At 49.0% G+C, this 15,455-nt stretch overlaps 2 protein-coding genes across 2 annotated transcripts in view; both read left to right on the top strand.

Moving 5' to 3' along the window:
• GLOD4 (glyoxalase domain containing 4) overlaps window positions 1-6,382 on the top strand; it is a 23,523-nt gene extending 17,141 nt beyond the window's left edge. The window contains exon 9 of the mRNA XM_007123557.4: window positions 5,043-6,382. Within this exon, the coding sequence (XP_007123619.1) occupies window positions 5,043-5,108 (66 nt within the window). The 3' untranslated portion in view covers window positions 5,109-6,382. The remainder of the gene's footprint in view (window positions 1-5,042) is intronic.
• A 1,631-nt stretch (window positions 6,383-8,013) lies between these two features.
• GEMIN4 (gem nuclear organelle associated protein 4) lies at window positions 8,014-14,480 on the top strand. The gene is made up of 2 exons (XM_007123558.3): window positions 8,014-8,347; window positions 11,123-14,480. Exons 1-2 carry the CDS (start codon window positions 8,338-8,340, stop codon window positions 14,290-14,292), a joined length of 3,180 nt encoding a protein of 1,059 aa, XP_007123620.1. The 5' UTR covers window positions 8,014-8,337; the 3' UTR covers window positions 14,293-14,480.
• The last annotated feature ends 975 nt before the right edge of the window (window positions 14,481-15,455 follow it).

The raw sequence follows: 15,455 nt of genomic DNA, 5'->3' as shown, positions 1-15,455 counted from the left end.
TCTGAGGGTTGCCTTTTTGTCTTGTTTATGGTTTCCTTTGCTGTGCAAAAGCTTTTAGGTTTCATTAGGTCCCATTTGTTTATTTTTGTTTTTATTTCCATTTCTCTAGGAGGTGGGTCAAAAAGGATCTTGCTGTGATTTATGTCATAGAGTGTTCTGCCTATGTTTTCCTCTAAGAGTTTTATAGTGTCTGGCCTTACATTTAGGTCTTTAATCCATTTTGAGTTTATTTTTGTGTATGGTGTTAGGGAGTGTTCTAATTTCATTCTTTTACATGTAGTTGTCCAGTTTTCGCAGCACCACTTATTGAAGAGGTGTCTTTTCTCCATTGTATATTCTTGCCTCCTTTATCAAAGATAAGGTCTCCAGATGTGCATGGGTTTGTCTCTGGGCTTTCTATCCTGTTCCATTGATCTATATTTCTGTTCCTGTGCCAGTACCATATTGTCTTGTTTACTGTATCTTTGTAGTATAGTCTGAAGTCAGGGAGCCTGATTCCTCCAGCTCTTTTTTTCTTTCTCAAGATTGCTTTGGCTATTCAGGGTCTTTTGTGTTTCCATGCAAATTGTGAAATTTTTTGTTCTAGCTCTGTGAAAAATGCCATTGGTAGTTTGATAGGGATTGCATTGAATCTGTAGATTGCTTTGAGTAGTATAGTCTATTTTCACAATGTTGATTCTTCCAATCCAAGAACATGGTATATCTCCATCTGTTTGTATCATCTTTAATTTCTTTCATCAGTGTCTTATAGTTTTCTGCATACAGGTCTTTTGTCTCCTTAGGTAGGTCTGTTCCTAGGTATTTTATTCTTTTTGTTAGCAGGCGGATTCTTAACCACTGCACCACCAGGGAACTCCCAACAGTATATCGTAAATGTCACCTAAAATCCATTTCTTATTAAAATTTCCCTGACCACCTAAAAAATGGTTTTATACAGTTGGTTTGCCCTGTGTAGTTTTTTTGTTTCTTTACTGCCCTATATATTTTTTATTTAGCTTTAATATAATTGGACTATATCAATACAGAATAATTTATCTGATCCATTGAGTTTCATGACAAACTAATTGGAAGACACACCACTGATCTATTTCACATTTTAGCCATTCTCTAACCTCTAAATATAAATTTATTTTCACTGTGTCTTTGCTCACATTATTTTATTCTCCTAGAATGTCCCTTCTCTCATTTGAATATTTGCTTATTTTTCAAGGCCCATTTAAATTCCTGTTTTAAAATTTTTTGACTGTTTTTCTCTTTCTTGTTGTTGTGTTGGAGTTCTGGATACGAGGCATTTGTTAGATAATCTGCAAATGCAAGTACTTTCCCCATTCAATGGCTTGACTATTTCCTTAATATAGGATTTTTTTTTTTTTTTTTTTTTTTTTGCGGTATGCGGGCCTCTCACTGCTGTGGCCTCTCCCGTTGCGGAGCACAAGCTCTGGACGCGCAGGCTCAGCGGCCATGGCTCACGGGCCCAGCCGCTCCACGGCATGTGGGATCTTCCCAGACCAGGGCTCAAACCCGTGTCCCCTGCATCGGCAGGCGGATTCTCAACCACTGCGCCACCAGAGAAGCCCTTAATATAGGCTTTTGAAGAACAGACATTTCTCTAAGTCCAATTTATCAACTTTTTCTTTTATGCTTAATGCTTTTTTTTGTCAGACTAGTGTTATAGCCAAAGAAACTTTTTACCTGGATAGACCATGGACATTTCAACTCCACATGCCTATAACTTAATTTGTCTTACTTCAAATCCAGTCTTCATTAATATAATAGAAAAATAAAAATTACTATTTATTAAGCATCTCCTATATTGACATGTTCTTAAGTGCCTTATGTATATTCTGCAACTCTTACCATAATCTACAAGGTGGATAGCATTCCCTTTTCAGATGAAGAAACTGAGGCTCAAAAGAGTAAGTCACCCAATACTATACATTCAGTAAGTGGCAGGCAAGGGCTCAAACAGAGGTCTTTCAGGTTTCAAAGCAAGTTGTTTTTTCCTCTTCTATACTCTGCTCCCGCCCCCGAATAGCACTATATATCTGTTATCACAATTGTTTAAGCTAGAATCCTCAGAGCCAGTTTTTCTTTTAACATTGAATATGCTTTTTATTTTAGCATAGTTTTAGATTTATAAACAGAGCCATTTATGAATACTGTTTCTACTCACCCCTACATTCTATTAGCAATTAGTCACCCAGAACTGTGAGTTCTACCTCTGAAATCCTTTGTCTATCTACTTCCCTTTTGAAAAGGCTCTCATTTTCACCTGCAATACTGCAAAAGCCTCCTCCCACCTTCCAGTCAATCCTTGTTGCCAGCACTAGCTCTCTAAAGCATCAATCCAGTAATTTAAAAAACAGTTTAGGGGCTTCTCTGGTGGCTTGGTGGTTAAGAATCCGCCTGCCAATGCAGGGGACACGGGTTCGAGCCCAGTTCCGGGAAGATCCCACATGCCGCAGAGCAACTAAGCCCGTGCGCCACAACTACTGAGCCTGTGCTCTAGAGCCCGCAAGCCACAACTACTGAGCCCACGTGCCACAACTACTGAAGCCTATGCCCCCAGAGCCTGTGTTCCGCAACAGGAGAAGGCACTGCAATGAGAAGCCCACGCACCACAACAAAGTGTAGCCCCCACTCGCCACAACTAGAGAAAGCCCAAGCGCAGCAATGAAGACCCAACGCAGCCAAAAATAAATAAATAAATAAATTTATATTAAAAAAATAAACAAAAAAACGGTTTTAATCTTCTAATGGCTCTTTGTTGCCTCCAAAATAAGTCCCAAACTCTGACAGAGCACGTGACATGTCTGGCAATGATCTGCTATGCTGCCTCTCCTCCCTGACTCACCCCCATTCCAGTCCCAGTGAGCTGTTTGTATTAAACAAGATATATCTTCTTGCCTCCACCCAAGGGTTGTTTTTTTTTCCCCTCCCCTCTTTTTCAACTCATCCTTCAAAACTCAGAAGCTTTCTTGGGTTTTTCACACCAGTTTGTTCTTTCTCCCCACTTTTAATGGCTCCTAAAAGACAGAAACTTCTGTGTCTCTGTGGGGTTTTTTTGGTCTTGTTTTGCATATTTTTGATTTTCAAATACATTTTACTTTCATCAAAATAAAAAATCAAATAGTACTAAGATTTTATATAAATGCAATGATGGCTTGCCCCATCTCTGGGTCCTACCACCCATGGCAGCCACTTTCAGCTTCACTGTTTCTTCATTTTCAGTTGCAGACATCTTTTGACTTCCTGCTGAGATAGATGAGTGATGTTTCACTGTTTCTCCAACCAGTTAGTTACTCCTTTTCTTTTGGTCTGATATCACTTTGTGGGCCTTTTACAGCAAATACCGCAAGACAGCACATACACCCTCATGCAAAATAGTTGTTTCCATATCTGAATCCTCAGCTATTTTATGTGCTCCTCAAAGCCTCAGACTACGTCTCTGCTGCCACACCTGAACCCAGCATAATACCTACCTCAAAATGAATCCTGGTGTTTTTAAAGGTGCAGTTGTCCCTCAGTATCTGGGTGGGGGTTTGGTTCAAGGACCCACCGTGAATACCAAAATCCGAGGAGGCTCAAGGTGCATAGTCAGCCCTCTGTATGTGCAGATACAGAACCCACGGATACGGAGGCCTGACTGTAATTCTGTACTTGAATGTATTTCCCTACCAAACAGCGAATTTGCATATGCTTGCTTGTATTCAGTTCTGGGACTTCCCTGGTGGCGCAGTGGTTAAGAATCTGCCTGCCAATGCAGGGGACACGGGTTCGACCCCTGGTCAGGGAAGATCCCACATGCCAGGGAGCAACTAAGCCCGTGCACCACAACTACTGAGCCTGCGCTCTGGAGCCCACAAGCCACAACTACTGAGCCCACGCACCACAACTACTGAAGCCACAACTACTGAAGCCCATGTGCATAGAGCTCGTGCTCCGCAACAAGAGAAGCTACCGCAATGAGAAGCCCGCGCACCGCAACGAAGAGTAGCCCCCGCTCGCCACAACTAGAGAAAGCCCCTGCGCAGCAATGAAGACCCAGAGCAGCCTAAATAAGTAAATAAATAAATAAGATTTTTTAAAAAGAGACTTCAGTTTAAGCTGGGCTCCCCCGTCCTCCCCGCCCACAAGCCTCTTTCTATGACCTCAACCTCATGGAATGATAGGATAAAAGGACTCTGGTGGAACCAAAACATTATTATTAACAAGGCTTCTTTTTTAATTAAGAGGTTCCAAACCAAACAGTACCAACATCAGCGGAATGGTGTGGGAGGAGGCGTGGAAAAAGGAAATCATTCCAGGCTCATTGCTAAGACGTCAAAATAGCTTTTCACATTTGGTCTCATTAGACTGAGTCCCCTGAGCACTAAAGATTCTTGAGAGCCCACCCAGACTCTGAGAGTGACAGCACTTTCTGTTCCAAAGAGCCCGCAGCCGGGTGTGCTTGGCCTGCTCTCTAGGCAGCGTCAGCCACACTTTCCGGCTGCAGGCTCTGCCCTTTACTCTGCAAAATGAGAACTAACAAGCGATGGCTTGATACCCATCAGCATCCTCTGTCAAAGTAAACACAAGAATCTATACTGAATGAACATTTTTTCTTTTTTTAGTTAATTAATTTATTTTTTGGCTGCATTGGGTCTTCGTTGCTGTGCACGGGCTTTCTCTAGTTGCAGTGAGCGGGGGCTACTCTTCATTGCGGTGCGCAGGCTTCTCATTGCGGTGGCTTCTCTTGTTGCAGAGCACAGACTCTAGGCACGCAGGCTTCAGTAGCTGTAGGCTCTAGAGGGCAGGCTCATTAGTTGTAGCGCATGGGCTTATTTGCTCAGTGGCATGTGGGATCTTCCCGGGCCAGGGCTCGAACCCATGTTCCCTGCGTTAGCAGGCGGATTCTTAACCACTGTGCCACCATAGAAGTCCCTGAACATCTTTTAATTGTTAATTTCTTGATTGTGGGCAGTGCAGTGAGGTACGAAGTAGACTATATGTTTTATTTTATGGACTGAGAATAAATAAATATTCCAATTCTGTTTCTATAGGCAATGGCAGAAGATAAAAGTGATGAATGGTTTGCTGCACAAAATAAACCAAAGGCTTCAGGTTAACCGAAGACATCATGTGGAACAAGCATTAGTGATTCCTGTCGAACACCTGTGAGGCCTGATGTGTGCATTATGTGACAAATGTTCTCACAACTTGGTGGTTTCCTGTATAGGCAGAGAGGCTGGGTGGTGAAGATTTGTGTATTTCAATCTTTGAGAGCTCTGATATATTTTAGAGAGAAAATCCTATCATTATCAGTCCATTTAGAGGAGAACTCTTGCTGTCATCTGTGCCATCCCTGGAAGGGTACATTTTGTGTGTAACTGTATTAGATTAGTAATAAATTCTTCTGCAGTCTGGGACAGCTGTATTGAACAGGACCTTTGGTTGGGAATGGAGGGAATTTTGATAAGTATGTAGATTTAATGAGAACAAATAAACCCAAATCAATTGCTTACAGCAGGAGTACTTCCAGTACCTGGTGACAGTATGCTATTCTAATGTCTTACTCTGGCAGGCCTTGACCGATAAAAACTTTTAAAGAAATTTTGTGCCTTGAACCGAAAGACTTGGTTAACGTTCCCACATTCTTTGCTTTAAATTTTTGAGTAGCCAGAGAAAACAGACAAAAGGATCTAATGTGTTAATGTTACTACACGCCTGGCTCTGTGCTAGTTTCTCTCTCTCCCTCTATATATATATATATTTTTTTTTTCTTTTAATCCTTGTAAGAAGAGACCATGTTAGATTTCTTAGTGATGGATTAGATGATCTCTTCAGCATGAAAAACTTAAAAAAAATATTTTCTTGTTTTCTATTTGATTCTGCAGAACAAATTAATTTTAATCACTGGAAATAGAATTAAGTTGGGCATAGTTATTATGAAATGTTTTTTGAAATTATGCTTCTGAAATCAAGCTGTTACAACTAACCTGTAAGACTCATTATTTAAAGTGGTTGCCAGGTTCAAACTATAGGGAAGAAACTGATGAGACTGGAAAGGATTGACTCAGAAGATACCAGTTCCTGTACAATATACATGAAATTACTTGTAAATCATAGCCTCTGCTGTTCTCCCTTGCTGGCAGGGTAGGGTATGGAAATTTCAGAGTGAGTTTCAGCTCACCTTCTGATAGGGCTATCTTACCTTCACTGAGAGGAAACAATTATTTCCCAGCTCCACAGCACTTTTCATTCCACTTAAATTCTCTATCTTAGGGAAGCAATTGTGAGTTTCAAAGCAAATCAAGCTATGTTCCTCCTGTCAACAGTTGGTTCACTTTTTTTTTTCTATGCATGGGGAAATTATTATATGAATTTTGAATAATCAAGTAAATGCCTCTGTCTTCTTTAGACTATGATTTGTTAATTCTCAGATTTTCTAATGAATTAATAATTAGATTATTAATTCTTGATGTTTATCTCTGGTAGTACTGTTCTCCTGAAAAGAAACTATGCTTCTCCCAGTGTATTAGGCTGTTGTGATGTGGCCTTTCTCTTTCTTTGGCTGCGCTGCACAGCATGTGGGATCTCAGTTCCCTCACCGGGGATCGAACACGCACCCCCTGCATTGCAAGGCAGAGTCTTAACCACTGGACCTCCAGGGGAGTCCCTGATGTGGCCTTCTAAGTTTGTTATAGTAAAATAAGTGGTTTATGTAAGTACTAAACACATGCCAGATTCCTCTTTATCTGTTTATCTTATGTTGTAACATACCCCCAATTTTTTCTCTTAAATGTACAGCTATGCATGAGAGAACTGAATGCTGTTTATCTACCTGGGACATTTTAGCTTCATGATATCAGCCTCCTTTTATTTCTCTCATTGCCTGTCATTTTTCCTTTGTTGCAGTCTTTAATATTTTATTCATCCTAAAACCATTTACTGTACCACTTTGGCCTTTTATCAAGCAATCCAAAAGTTTACCTCTGCACAGGGCAGCTAGTAATTTTAAACCAAAAGTTACTACTTTCCCATCTCTGGGAATGGTATAATCAGCTACAAAACAAGGTTTAAAGATAGTTTTGCCCAAGCTGGTGTTTTTGTTTTGTTTTGTTTTGTTTGCGGTACGCGGGCCTCTCACTGTTGTGGCCTCTCCCGTTGCGGAGCACAGGCTCCAGACGCGCAGGCTCAGCGGCCATGGCTCACGGGCCCAGCCGCTCCGCGGCATGTGGGATCTTCCCGGACCGGGGCACGAACCCGTGTCCCCTGCATTGGCAGGGGGTCTCTCAACCACTGCGCCACCAGGGAAGCCCCAAGGTGGTGTTTTTAAACAGATGAAGTTGGGAAGTTCCTCAGTTTCTCCAGAGTTGTGTTTTCAGAGTAGTCATTTTATTTTTCGACTTGAGGGGTTGTGGTCCGAGCATATTAAATTGAAGTTCAAATATCTCTTGGGTTTAAATCCAGAGAGATTTAGAATGGCTGTGTTGTGGAGTTCTCCTAGGTTAGCCTGTAAAGTTAGTATGAAATCCATGTTTGTCTGACGTCTGAGTGGAATTAGCAAAGCCAGGGACATTTAGTGCTCCTTAATATGACTTTAGGCCCATCTCACCTGTCCCACAATGTCCTTGTGAGTCGGAGAGTTTCCAGGAGGACTCCCCGTCGGCCACTGAATCTATGTTAAGAGTTGATGGGAAGAGACCCGCTGCGGGGGAGGAATCCTCTCAGGGAGTGGTGAGTCCATGCGGGTTAGTAGGCAGCCTGGGTAGGGGCATTCAGTGAGGGTGAACTGTGGCGGGGGTGTGAGGAATCCGGGGATTACTGGGTGCGGGAGAATGCGGGGCCAGGGACGGAGCTATAGGCAGGACAGACTGGGGCCCAGGAAGCAGGGAACTGCAGAGACGCGCGGCCGAGCGGAGCTTGGGCTGGGAGGGGGCGGTCGTTTGGGGGCCGGGCCCCGGGGAGAGGGAGGGGGGGGCAGGGGGGGGGGGGGGGGGGGGGGGGGGGGGGGGGGGGGGGGGGGGGGGGCCGGGGGGGGGGGGGGGGGGGGGCACGCCGTGGGATGGAGGCGCGGGTACCTGCCTGTTGCCTAGTTGCAGGCCTCGGGCCGATAGGGGGAGCTGTGGGCCTTGCGGTCCCGACGCCGCGGGCGCTTTGGTGGGACCGCGCGTGCGCGCGGAGCGGCGGAGCTATGCTGGGGTCCGCGCAGAGCCCGAGCTGAGACTGCGGGCGGGGGCCGAGGCGCCGCCCATTGTCCCGCCCCCCGGGGCCGCCCATTGTGCCGTGACGCTTGCGCCGCCCTCGCGGCCTGGCGGGGGAGGGGCGACTCGCGCCGCAGCCAGCGTCGCCGCCATGGATCTAGGTGGGTGTTTGGTTCCCCTGGACCCGCGTGGGCCGCGTTCCGCAACCGACGACCAGGCAGTGCTGAGCGGGCCCGGGCTGAGGGAGACCTCCGGGCCGGGGAGGGGATTGGGAGGGCGGGGGTGTCCTGCAGACCGGGGGTCGGGGGGCCGGGCTCTAGCCCGCCGCTCTTCCGCTCGCCTCTTGCCGGCTCCAGTCCCCTTTCCACGTGGAGGGGCCAGCGGTTGTGAAGTTAGCGTTCGCGAGAGTGGACAGGTTCGGGCACGTGCTTTGGAAAAGGCCGGGCTCCGGCGGCGCCCCGGGGAATCCCGTATCCTCAACGATCTCATTTATTGAACGTCTACTGAGTTCTTGAGCAAGCGTCTGACGCTCTTGAGGTCCTCGTGGATAAACGGGGATGATGATACCGTATCAGCCTCACAGAGTTTGGGGGAGTTTTCACTGAGATCACGTGTGTACAGCGTCGAATCCGGTGCCTTGCGTAGGACTAGCGTTCTTCAGACCAGCAGTTGTGGGCACGGGTTGCAGCAGCCGAGGTGGCACGTGCGTCTTGATTCTCCAGATGCCAGGTCTGGGAGAAGGGAGGGGAGAGCTGGTATAAATCGGCGGCTTCTTGCCCAGCCTCCCCCACCGCTGGATGTGCTCTTAAGGGCATAAGACCAAGAGGCTGTTCTGGGACAGCTGGGGTGAGGCTCCCCAAGATGTGCCAGTATTAGTAGGCTGTTGAGAAATGTTCTGGTCCCTGTCCCCAGCCAGCTCTTCCGTGGTGGAAGGGTAGAGTTGGAAGAGTTTGGAGCCCTGCAGCTGTGGTGATCTCTGTCCCAGCCCACCGCTCTGCAGTTCCGACAACCTGAGCAAATTGTTTGAGTCTTAATGTTTCCATCTGTAAAACAGGAATGGTCCTCAAAAGGTTGACCTGACGATGAAAAGATATGCATACCAACTAGCACAGTGCCTGGTACAGAGTAAGTGCTTAAACATAAGGAGTGGGCCCTCACAAGCGCCAGTTAACCGTTCGTGATAAAACACTTGGGATTCGCCCAGCCATTAACTGCTTCTGGGACTTACTCCTTCAAGTGGCATGAGTATATACTTACTGTCTCTGGAAGGTGGGTCTCGGGGGCCAAACATCTCAGCTGAGCGGGTAGAGCAATAAAATTAAATTTACAGAGTCAGAAGGGAGCCTTTGGGGGGCCCTGGGAGAGCAGCCTGAACCAGAAAGAAGGGCCAGAACCCCCAGGGAGACCTCTCAGCAACCTGGCTCTTTCTGGGAGTCTGCCTCAGCCACTGGGCACCAAGATGGATTGCCTTCACCAGTGGGTTGCACAGGAGTGCTGTTCCCGATGGAAGGGGCAGGATAGTCTCCTGACCCATGAAAATGGGGAAGCTGTGTTCTTGGGGGCCTGAGGGACTGAGGGAAGGGGCCCTGGGAAAGGGGAGAGGAGTCAGGAACATTGAAGAGTGAGCAATGTTTGTACGATTATTTAGTTTCTGGGCCAAAGGAAATATACCTAAGAAAGACTTATGTCCTGTTTCTGAGCTGGAGGAGGCAAAGAATAGGGACAAGATTGTGGTCCTGGCAACAGTGGAAAGGTTTGGGAGAACCAGGGTTTATCGAGCGTTTAGGCTCTTTGTAGCCTGATTCTTAATTGTTATATCTTACTTAACCCTCAGCAGCCCTGGAAGATGGGATTGGGAGCCAACAGTGGGTGTGGACCCAATGCCAAGGGCTTGACTATATGTATTAGTTGATCCTCACGGTCCTAATGTGAAGTCTGTATTCTCCCCACATATGCAGAACGGAAATTCAGATAAGTAATCTGTCCAAGATCACACCACTTTTAAATGGCTGAGCTAGGAGTTAAACCCATGTCTAATTAAACATCCCAAGATGCCTTCCTTGCTAAGTCTGTGTCAACTCAGGGCTCACTGAAGAAAGACTTTTCTGAATCTAGTACAGTATTTTTTTCCATCTACTTCTTGGCTTCTACTAAAGAACCAGGACTATTAGTAGCTTATTCTCTTTGATGGAAAGAGCTGTGGGAATTGAACTGTTTCCCCAAAAGGCAGAACGTTTGAAATCTGTTTCCAAGACAAGGCTTTAAGAGAAAAAAGAGAAGCAGGGCTTGTCTGAGTGCTGCTGTGCAGACAGTCCCGGTCCATGCCCTTCCTAGTCTGTTTCGTTACTTAGAAGCTCAATTGTCAAGTCCTGCAGTATGTACTTGGTGGCCGCTGTAGTTTGGTACCGTCCTTGCGCTTTCTCTTTCTCTCTCTCTCAGCCAGCCCTTCTTCCCCAAATCTTCTGCTGGCCCGTCCTTTGCTGGAGGGCCTTGCCTCTGGGCAGGCTCCTCCCTGAGCCACATTTCAAGGTTGACTTTCCTCCTGAGCTTCAGCCCCGTGTTTCTATTGCTGGAGGACCTTTCTACCTCAATGTTCTACCTCAAACTCCAAATGACCAAAACGTGTCAGCGTTCCTTCCAAGCACATCTCTCGTGTTCCCTGTTTGCAGTAGTGCCCGTTGTCTTTCCAATTCCAGGCTAGAGAGCTTGGGAGTCCTTTTTTATTCCTCAGGTTAATCCTTTGACTTCAGCTCTGCAGCGGGTCCTAGAACCATCCCTTCTTCCCCCTCTCCCACTGATTTCATTCAGAACCCTTTTCATCTCTAACCCTAATAATGTCAGCCCACTGACCGACTGCTGCCTCTCCCTCTAACCTCTGCTTGCTGTTCTGAACGTTTTTCACCACATTCTATCCTATTGGACTTCTGTCTGTGCAGGACCTTTGAACATCTGTGAAGAAATGACTGTTCTGCATGGGGGCTTCTTGCTGGCCGAGCAGCTGTTCCGCCCCAAAACACTGGCAGAATTGACCAAGTCTGACTGGGAGTATGTCGGGCGGCCGATTGTGGAGGCTCTGAGGGAGATCTCCTCTGCCACGGCCTGCTCCCAGCCCTTCGCCTGGAAGAAGAAAGCTCTGATCATCATCTGGGCCAAGGCTCTGCAGCCCTACCCTGTCGCGCCTTCTGACACTGAAACCCTGTGGCAGGAAGATGCGTTCTTCTCCGTGGGCAACATGATTCCCACCGTCAATCACACGGTCCTCTTTGAGCTGCTTAAGTCCCTGGAAGCTTCCAGACTCTTTATCCAGCTCCTGATGGCCTTGCCCACCGCTGTCTGCCGTGCAGAACTAGAGCGCTTTTTGGAGCACATGACTATCGACACTTCTCCAAAGGATGTGGCCTTCTTCCTCGACGTCTGGTGGGAAATGATGAAGCACAAGGGCAATCAGCAGGACCCCCTGCTCTCTCAGTTCCGGACAATGGCCCTGAAGTACCTGTCCTCTTCAGATGAGTTCTCCCACCCTCCAAAGAGGTTTAAGTCCGACCCAGACGTGTGTCCTACCATGCCTCTGCTGGCCATGCTGCTCGCTGGGCTGAAGCAAATCCAGGACAGGATCCTGTGCCCCGGGATGAAGTGCTGCGCCTTGGCCAACTTGGCTGACATGCTGACCGTGTTTGCACTGGTGGAGGACGACCCCCAGAAAGTGTCCGCCACCGTGTATCTAGACAGACTGGCCACGGTGATCTCCGTGTGGAACTCGGACGCCCAGCACCCGTATCACCAGCAGGCACTGGCAGAGAAGGTGAAGGAGGCAGAGAGGGACATCAGCCTGACCTCAGCGGCCAGGCTGCCGAGCGAGACGATCCTCGTGGGGTTCGAGTTCCTGCGCAGCCTGCTGCGGGAGTGGCGGGAGGGGCTGCGGGCCACGCTCAGCGGCAGCCAGGGGGCGCGCTACGGCAGCTACCGGCTGTGCGACAGCCTGACCTCCTTCAGCCAGAACCTGAAGCTCTACCTGGACACCACTAGCCTGCCCAAGGAAGAGAGGCAGGTGGCCTCTGAGCTGGCGGAGTGCGTGGGGGACTTCCTGAGGGACACGAACGGGGTGCTGAAGGACAAGGGCTTCAAGAAGGACATCACTGCCTCCATCGCCATGGCCATCATCGAGCAGAAGATGGACCGGCACTTGGAAATGTGCTACATTTTCGCTTCTGAGAGGAAGTGGGCCTTCTCGGATGAGTGGCTGGCCTGCCTGGCCAGCAGCCGGGCTGTCTTCCGGGAGCCCGGCCTGGTGTTAGAGCTGCTGGAAGCAGTGGTGGACGTAAGCGCGGCAGACGGGGCTGTCCCCGGACCCCAGATCAAACAGGTCATCGACTTGATCCTGGAGTGTCATGCACACCTCTCGCTGCCAGATAAAAATAAAGTCCTCTCGGGCGTCCTGCTCTCCTGGGGGCGCAAGGGCCTCTCTGAGAAGTTGTTGGGTCACTTGGAGGGGTTTCAGGAAGACCTCAACACGACTTTTAACCAGCTCGCGCAGAGCGCTTCTGAACAGGGCTTGGCTAAGGCCATCGCTTCTGTGGCCCGCCTAGTCATCCTGCACCCGGAGAGCACGGTGAAGAAAGTGTGCGGCATGGCCATGGTCAACCTTGGCACCCACGGGTTCCTGGCTCAGATTCTCACCGCCTTCCCCGCCCTCAGGTTCGCGGAAGAGCAGGGTCCAAATCCGTCCACCACGTTCGTGGTGTCCTGCCTCAAAGAAACAGTCTGGATGAAGTTCTCTACACCCAGGGAAGAGAAGCAGTTTCTGGAGCTCCTGAGATGCCTGGTGAGTCCTGTGAAGCCCCAAGGGATTCCAGTTGCTGCTCTTCTTGAGCCAGATGAGGTGCTAAAGGAATTCGTCCTGCCTTTCCTGATGCTCGATGTCAAAGAGGTGGACCTCAGTCTGAGGATCTTCATCCAGACTCTGGAAGCAAACACATGTCTAGAGGAGTACTGGCTGCAGACCTGCTCTCCGTTCCCACTCATCTTCAGCCTGTGCCAGCTCCTGGATGGCTTCAGCAGATACTGGCAGCTCCCCAAGGAGAAGCGCTGCCTCCCCCTGGACGGGAAGGACCTGGTGATCCACATCCTGGAGCTCCTCTGTGAGGTGGTGTCGGCTAACGCCGACACCTTCTCCCCGGACACCTGGGTCAAGTCCCTGTCCTGGCTCCACCGGAAGCTGGAGCAGCTGGACTGGACTGTGGGCCTGAGACTGAAGAGCTTCTTTGAGGGCCACTTCAAGTGTGAGGTGCCAGCCACGCTCTTTGAGATCTGTAAGCTTTCTGAGGACAAGTGGACCTGCCAGGCCCACCCCAGGTATGGGCCCGGCACAGGCCTCCTGGCCTGGATGGAGTGCTCCTCCATCTCCAGCGGCATCTCTGAGCAGATGCTCGCCCTGCTGGTGGTGGATGTGGGCAACCCTGAGGAGGTCACGTTGTTCAGCAAGGGCTTCCTGGTGGCCCTGGTGCAGGTCATGCCGTGGTGCAGCCCCCAGGAGTGGCAGTGCCTTCAGCAGCTGACCAGGAGACTGTTGGAGACGCAGCTCCTGCATGTGCCCTACAGCCTGGAGTACATTCAGTCTGTCCCTCTGCTCAACCTGAAGCCCTTTGCCCAGGAGCTCCAACTCTCCGTACTCTTGCTGAGAGCTTTCCAGTTTCTCTGCAGCCAGAGTTGCCGTAACTGGTTCCCTGTGGAAGGCTGGAGCCATGTGGTCAAGCTCCTCTGCAACAGCCTGACCAGCCTCCTGGACTCTGTTCGGTTGATACAGTCGCTTGGCCCTCGGGCCCAAGGACAAGAGCAGGACCTGACCCAGGAAACCCTGTTCTTTTACACCCAGGTGTTCTGTCACGTTCTGCACATCATGGCCATGCTCCACCAGGAGGTGTGTGAACCACTGTATGTTTTGGCCTTGGAGATCCTCACCTGCTACGAAACCCTGAGCAAGACCAACCCTTCTGTCAGCTCCTTGCTCCAGAGGGTAAACGAGCAGCACTTCTTAAAGTCCATCGCCGAGAACATTAGCCCCGAGGAGCGGCGCCAAACCCTCCTGCAGAAGATCAGCAACTTCTGACCTTAGTGGGTCAGAAAACAGCTGGGCCTCAACTTGGCCGGGTCTACGGGGGCTACAACTGAAAAACACAAATGTTTCGGTTATGTGAAACTGTACACAAGCCCAAAAATCTGACAACATTGTAAAGAAAATAGTTTCTTAGGTATTTGTAACATACAAATTGTAATAAAATTCTCTTTTGAGTTTTATCTTGCCTCTTTTGAGACTTTCTTATCAATAGTCTAGGCTCATCAGTACGCTCTGAAATTGGGCTCAGCCAGTCTTGAAGATCAAGTCAAGCTGGGAGGAACACGTTCACCACTGGACTTCTCCACCCTAGAATTTGGCAAATAAGTCTAAAGGGGAAACCACCCAAGTGGACAAATTACAAGGTATGTGTGCTCTGTTGCGCTGAAACTCTCTTTAAGAGTCATTTCGCGGTATCTTGGAAAGGGCAGGAACTAGGAAAAGGGCTCCTGTCTGCTACCAATTGGCCGTGTGATTTGTGTGCCCGCAAGGCCTGCAACCAGGGTAAAAGGAGAGGGTCGGACCAAGAACGTTAAATGTTGGGTGGGCGGGAGGTCAGTGACCTCAGGAAAATGGGTCTCTTCTGAATCGAGGACTTCTGCCCCCCAGTGTGAACTCTGTCCATTCAGTGGATCTCAAAGGGGCTGTGCTGATACTGTCTGGTAACCACAGCAGAGACGCGTTTAAAGGATGGGTGTAATCATCTCCTGCCTGGGGTGGGTTGTCGTGGGTTGGTTTGTTTTTCTGTTTGTTTTATTTATCTATCTATCGGGTCTTAGTGTGGCAAGTGGGCTCCTCAGTTGTGGCTCACGGGCTCCTTAGTCGCGACTCGCCGGCTGTTTTAGTTGCGGCATGCGAACTCAGTTGCGACATGCGTGTGGGATCTAGTTCCCTGGCCAGGGATCGAACCCGGGCCCCCCTGCACTGGGAGCGTGGCGTCTTAACCACTGCACCACCAGGGAAGTCCCGGTTGTCACGGTTTTGAAGAACATGTGGGAGCGGGGAATGGTGTGTGCAAATGCGTGCCCAGGATATATTCCAGAACCATGAGGACTCGTTAGTGAAGTGTTTAATTGGGAGGCAAGGAAGGACAGCTCCATACCCCCCATCACAGTGAGGCAGTATTCAAGTTCCCTCCCCACCCCCCCTAAAGTGGG

The sequence above is a fragment of the Physeter macrocephalus genome, unplaced genomic scaffold, assembly GCF_002837175.3.
Source record: "Physeter macrocephalus isolate SW-GA unplaced genomic scaffold, ASM283717v5 random_77, whole genome shotgun sequence".
Classification (NCBI taxonomy): domain Eukaryota; kingdom Metazoa; phylum Chordata; class Mammalia; order Artiodactyla; family Physeteridae; genus Physeter; species Physeter macrocephalus.
Note: the sequence above shows the minus strand (reverse complement) of the source record. Positions and strands in the feature narration are given on the sequence as shown.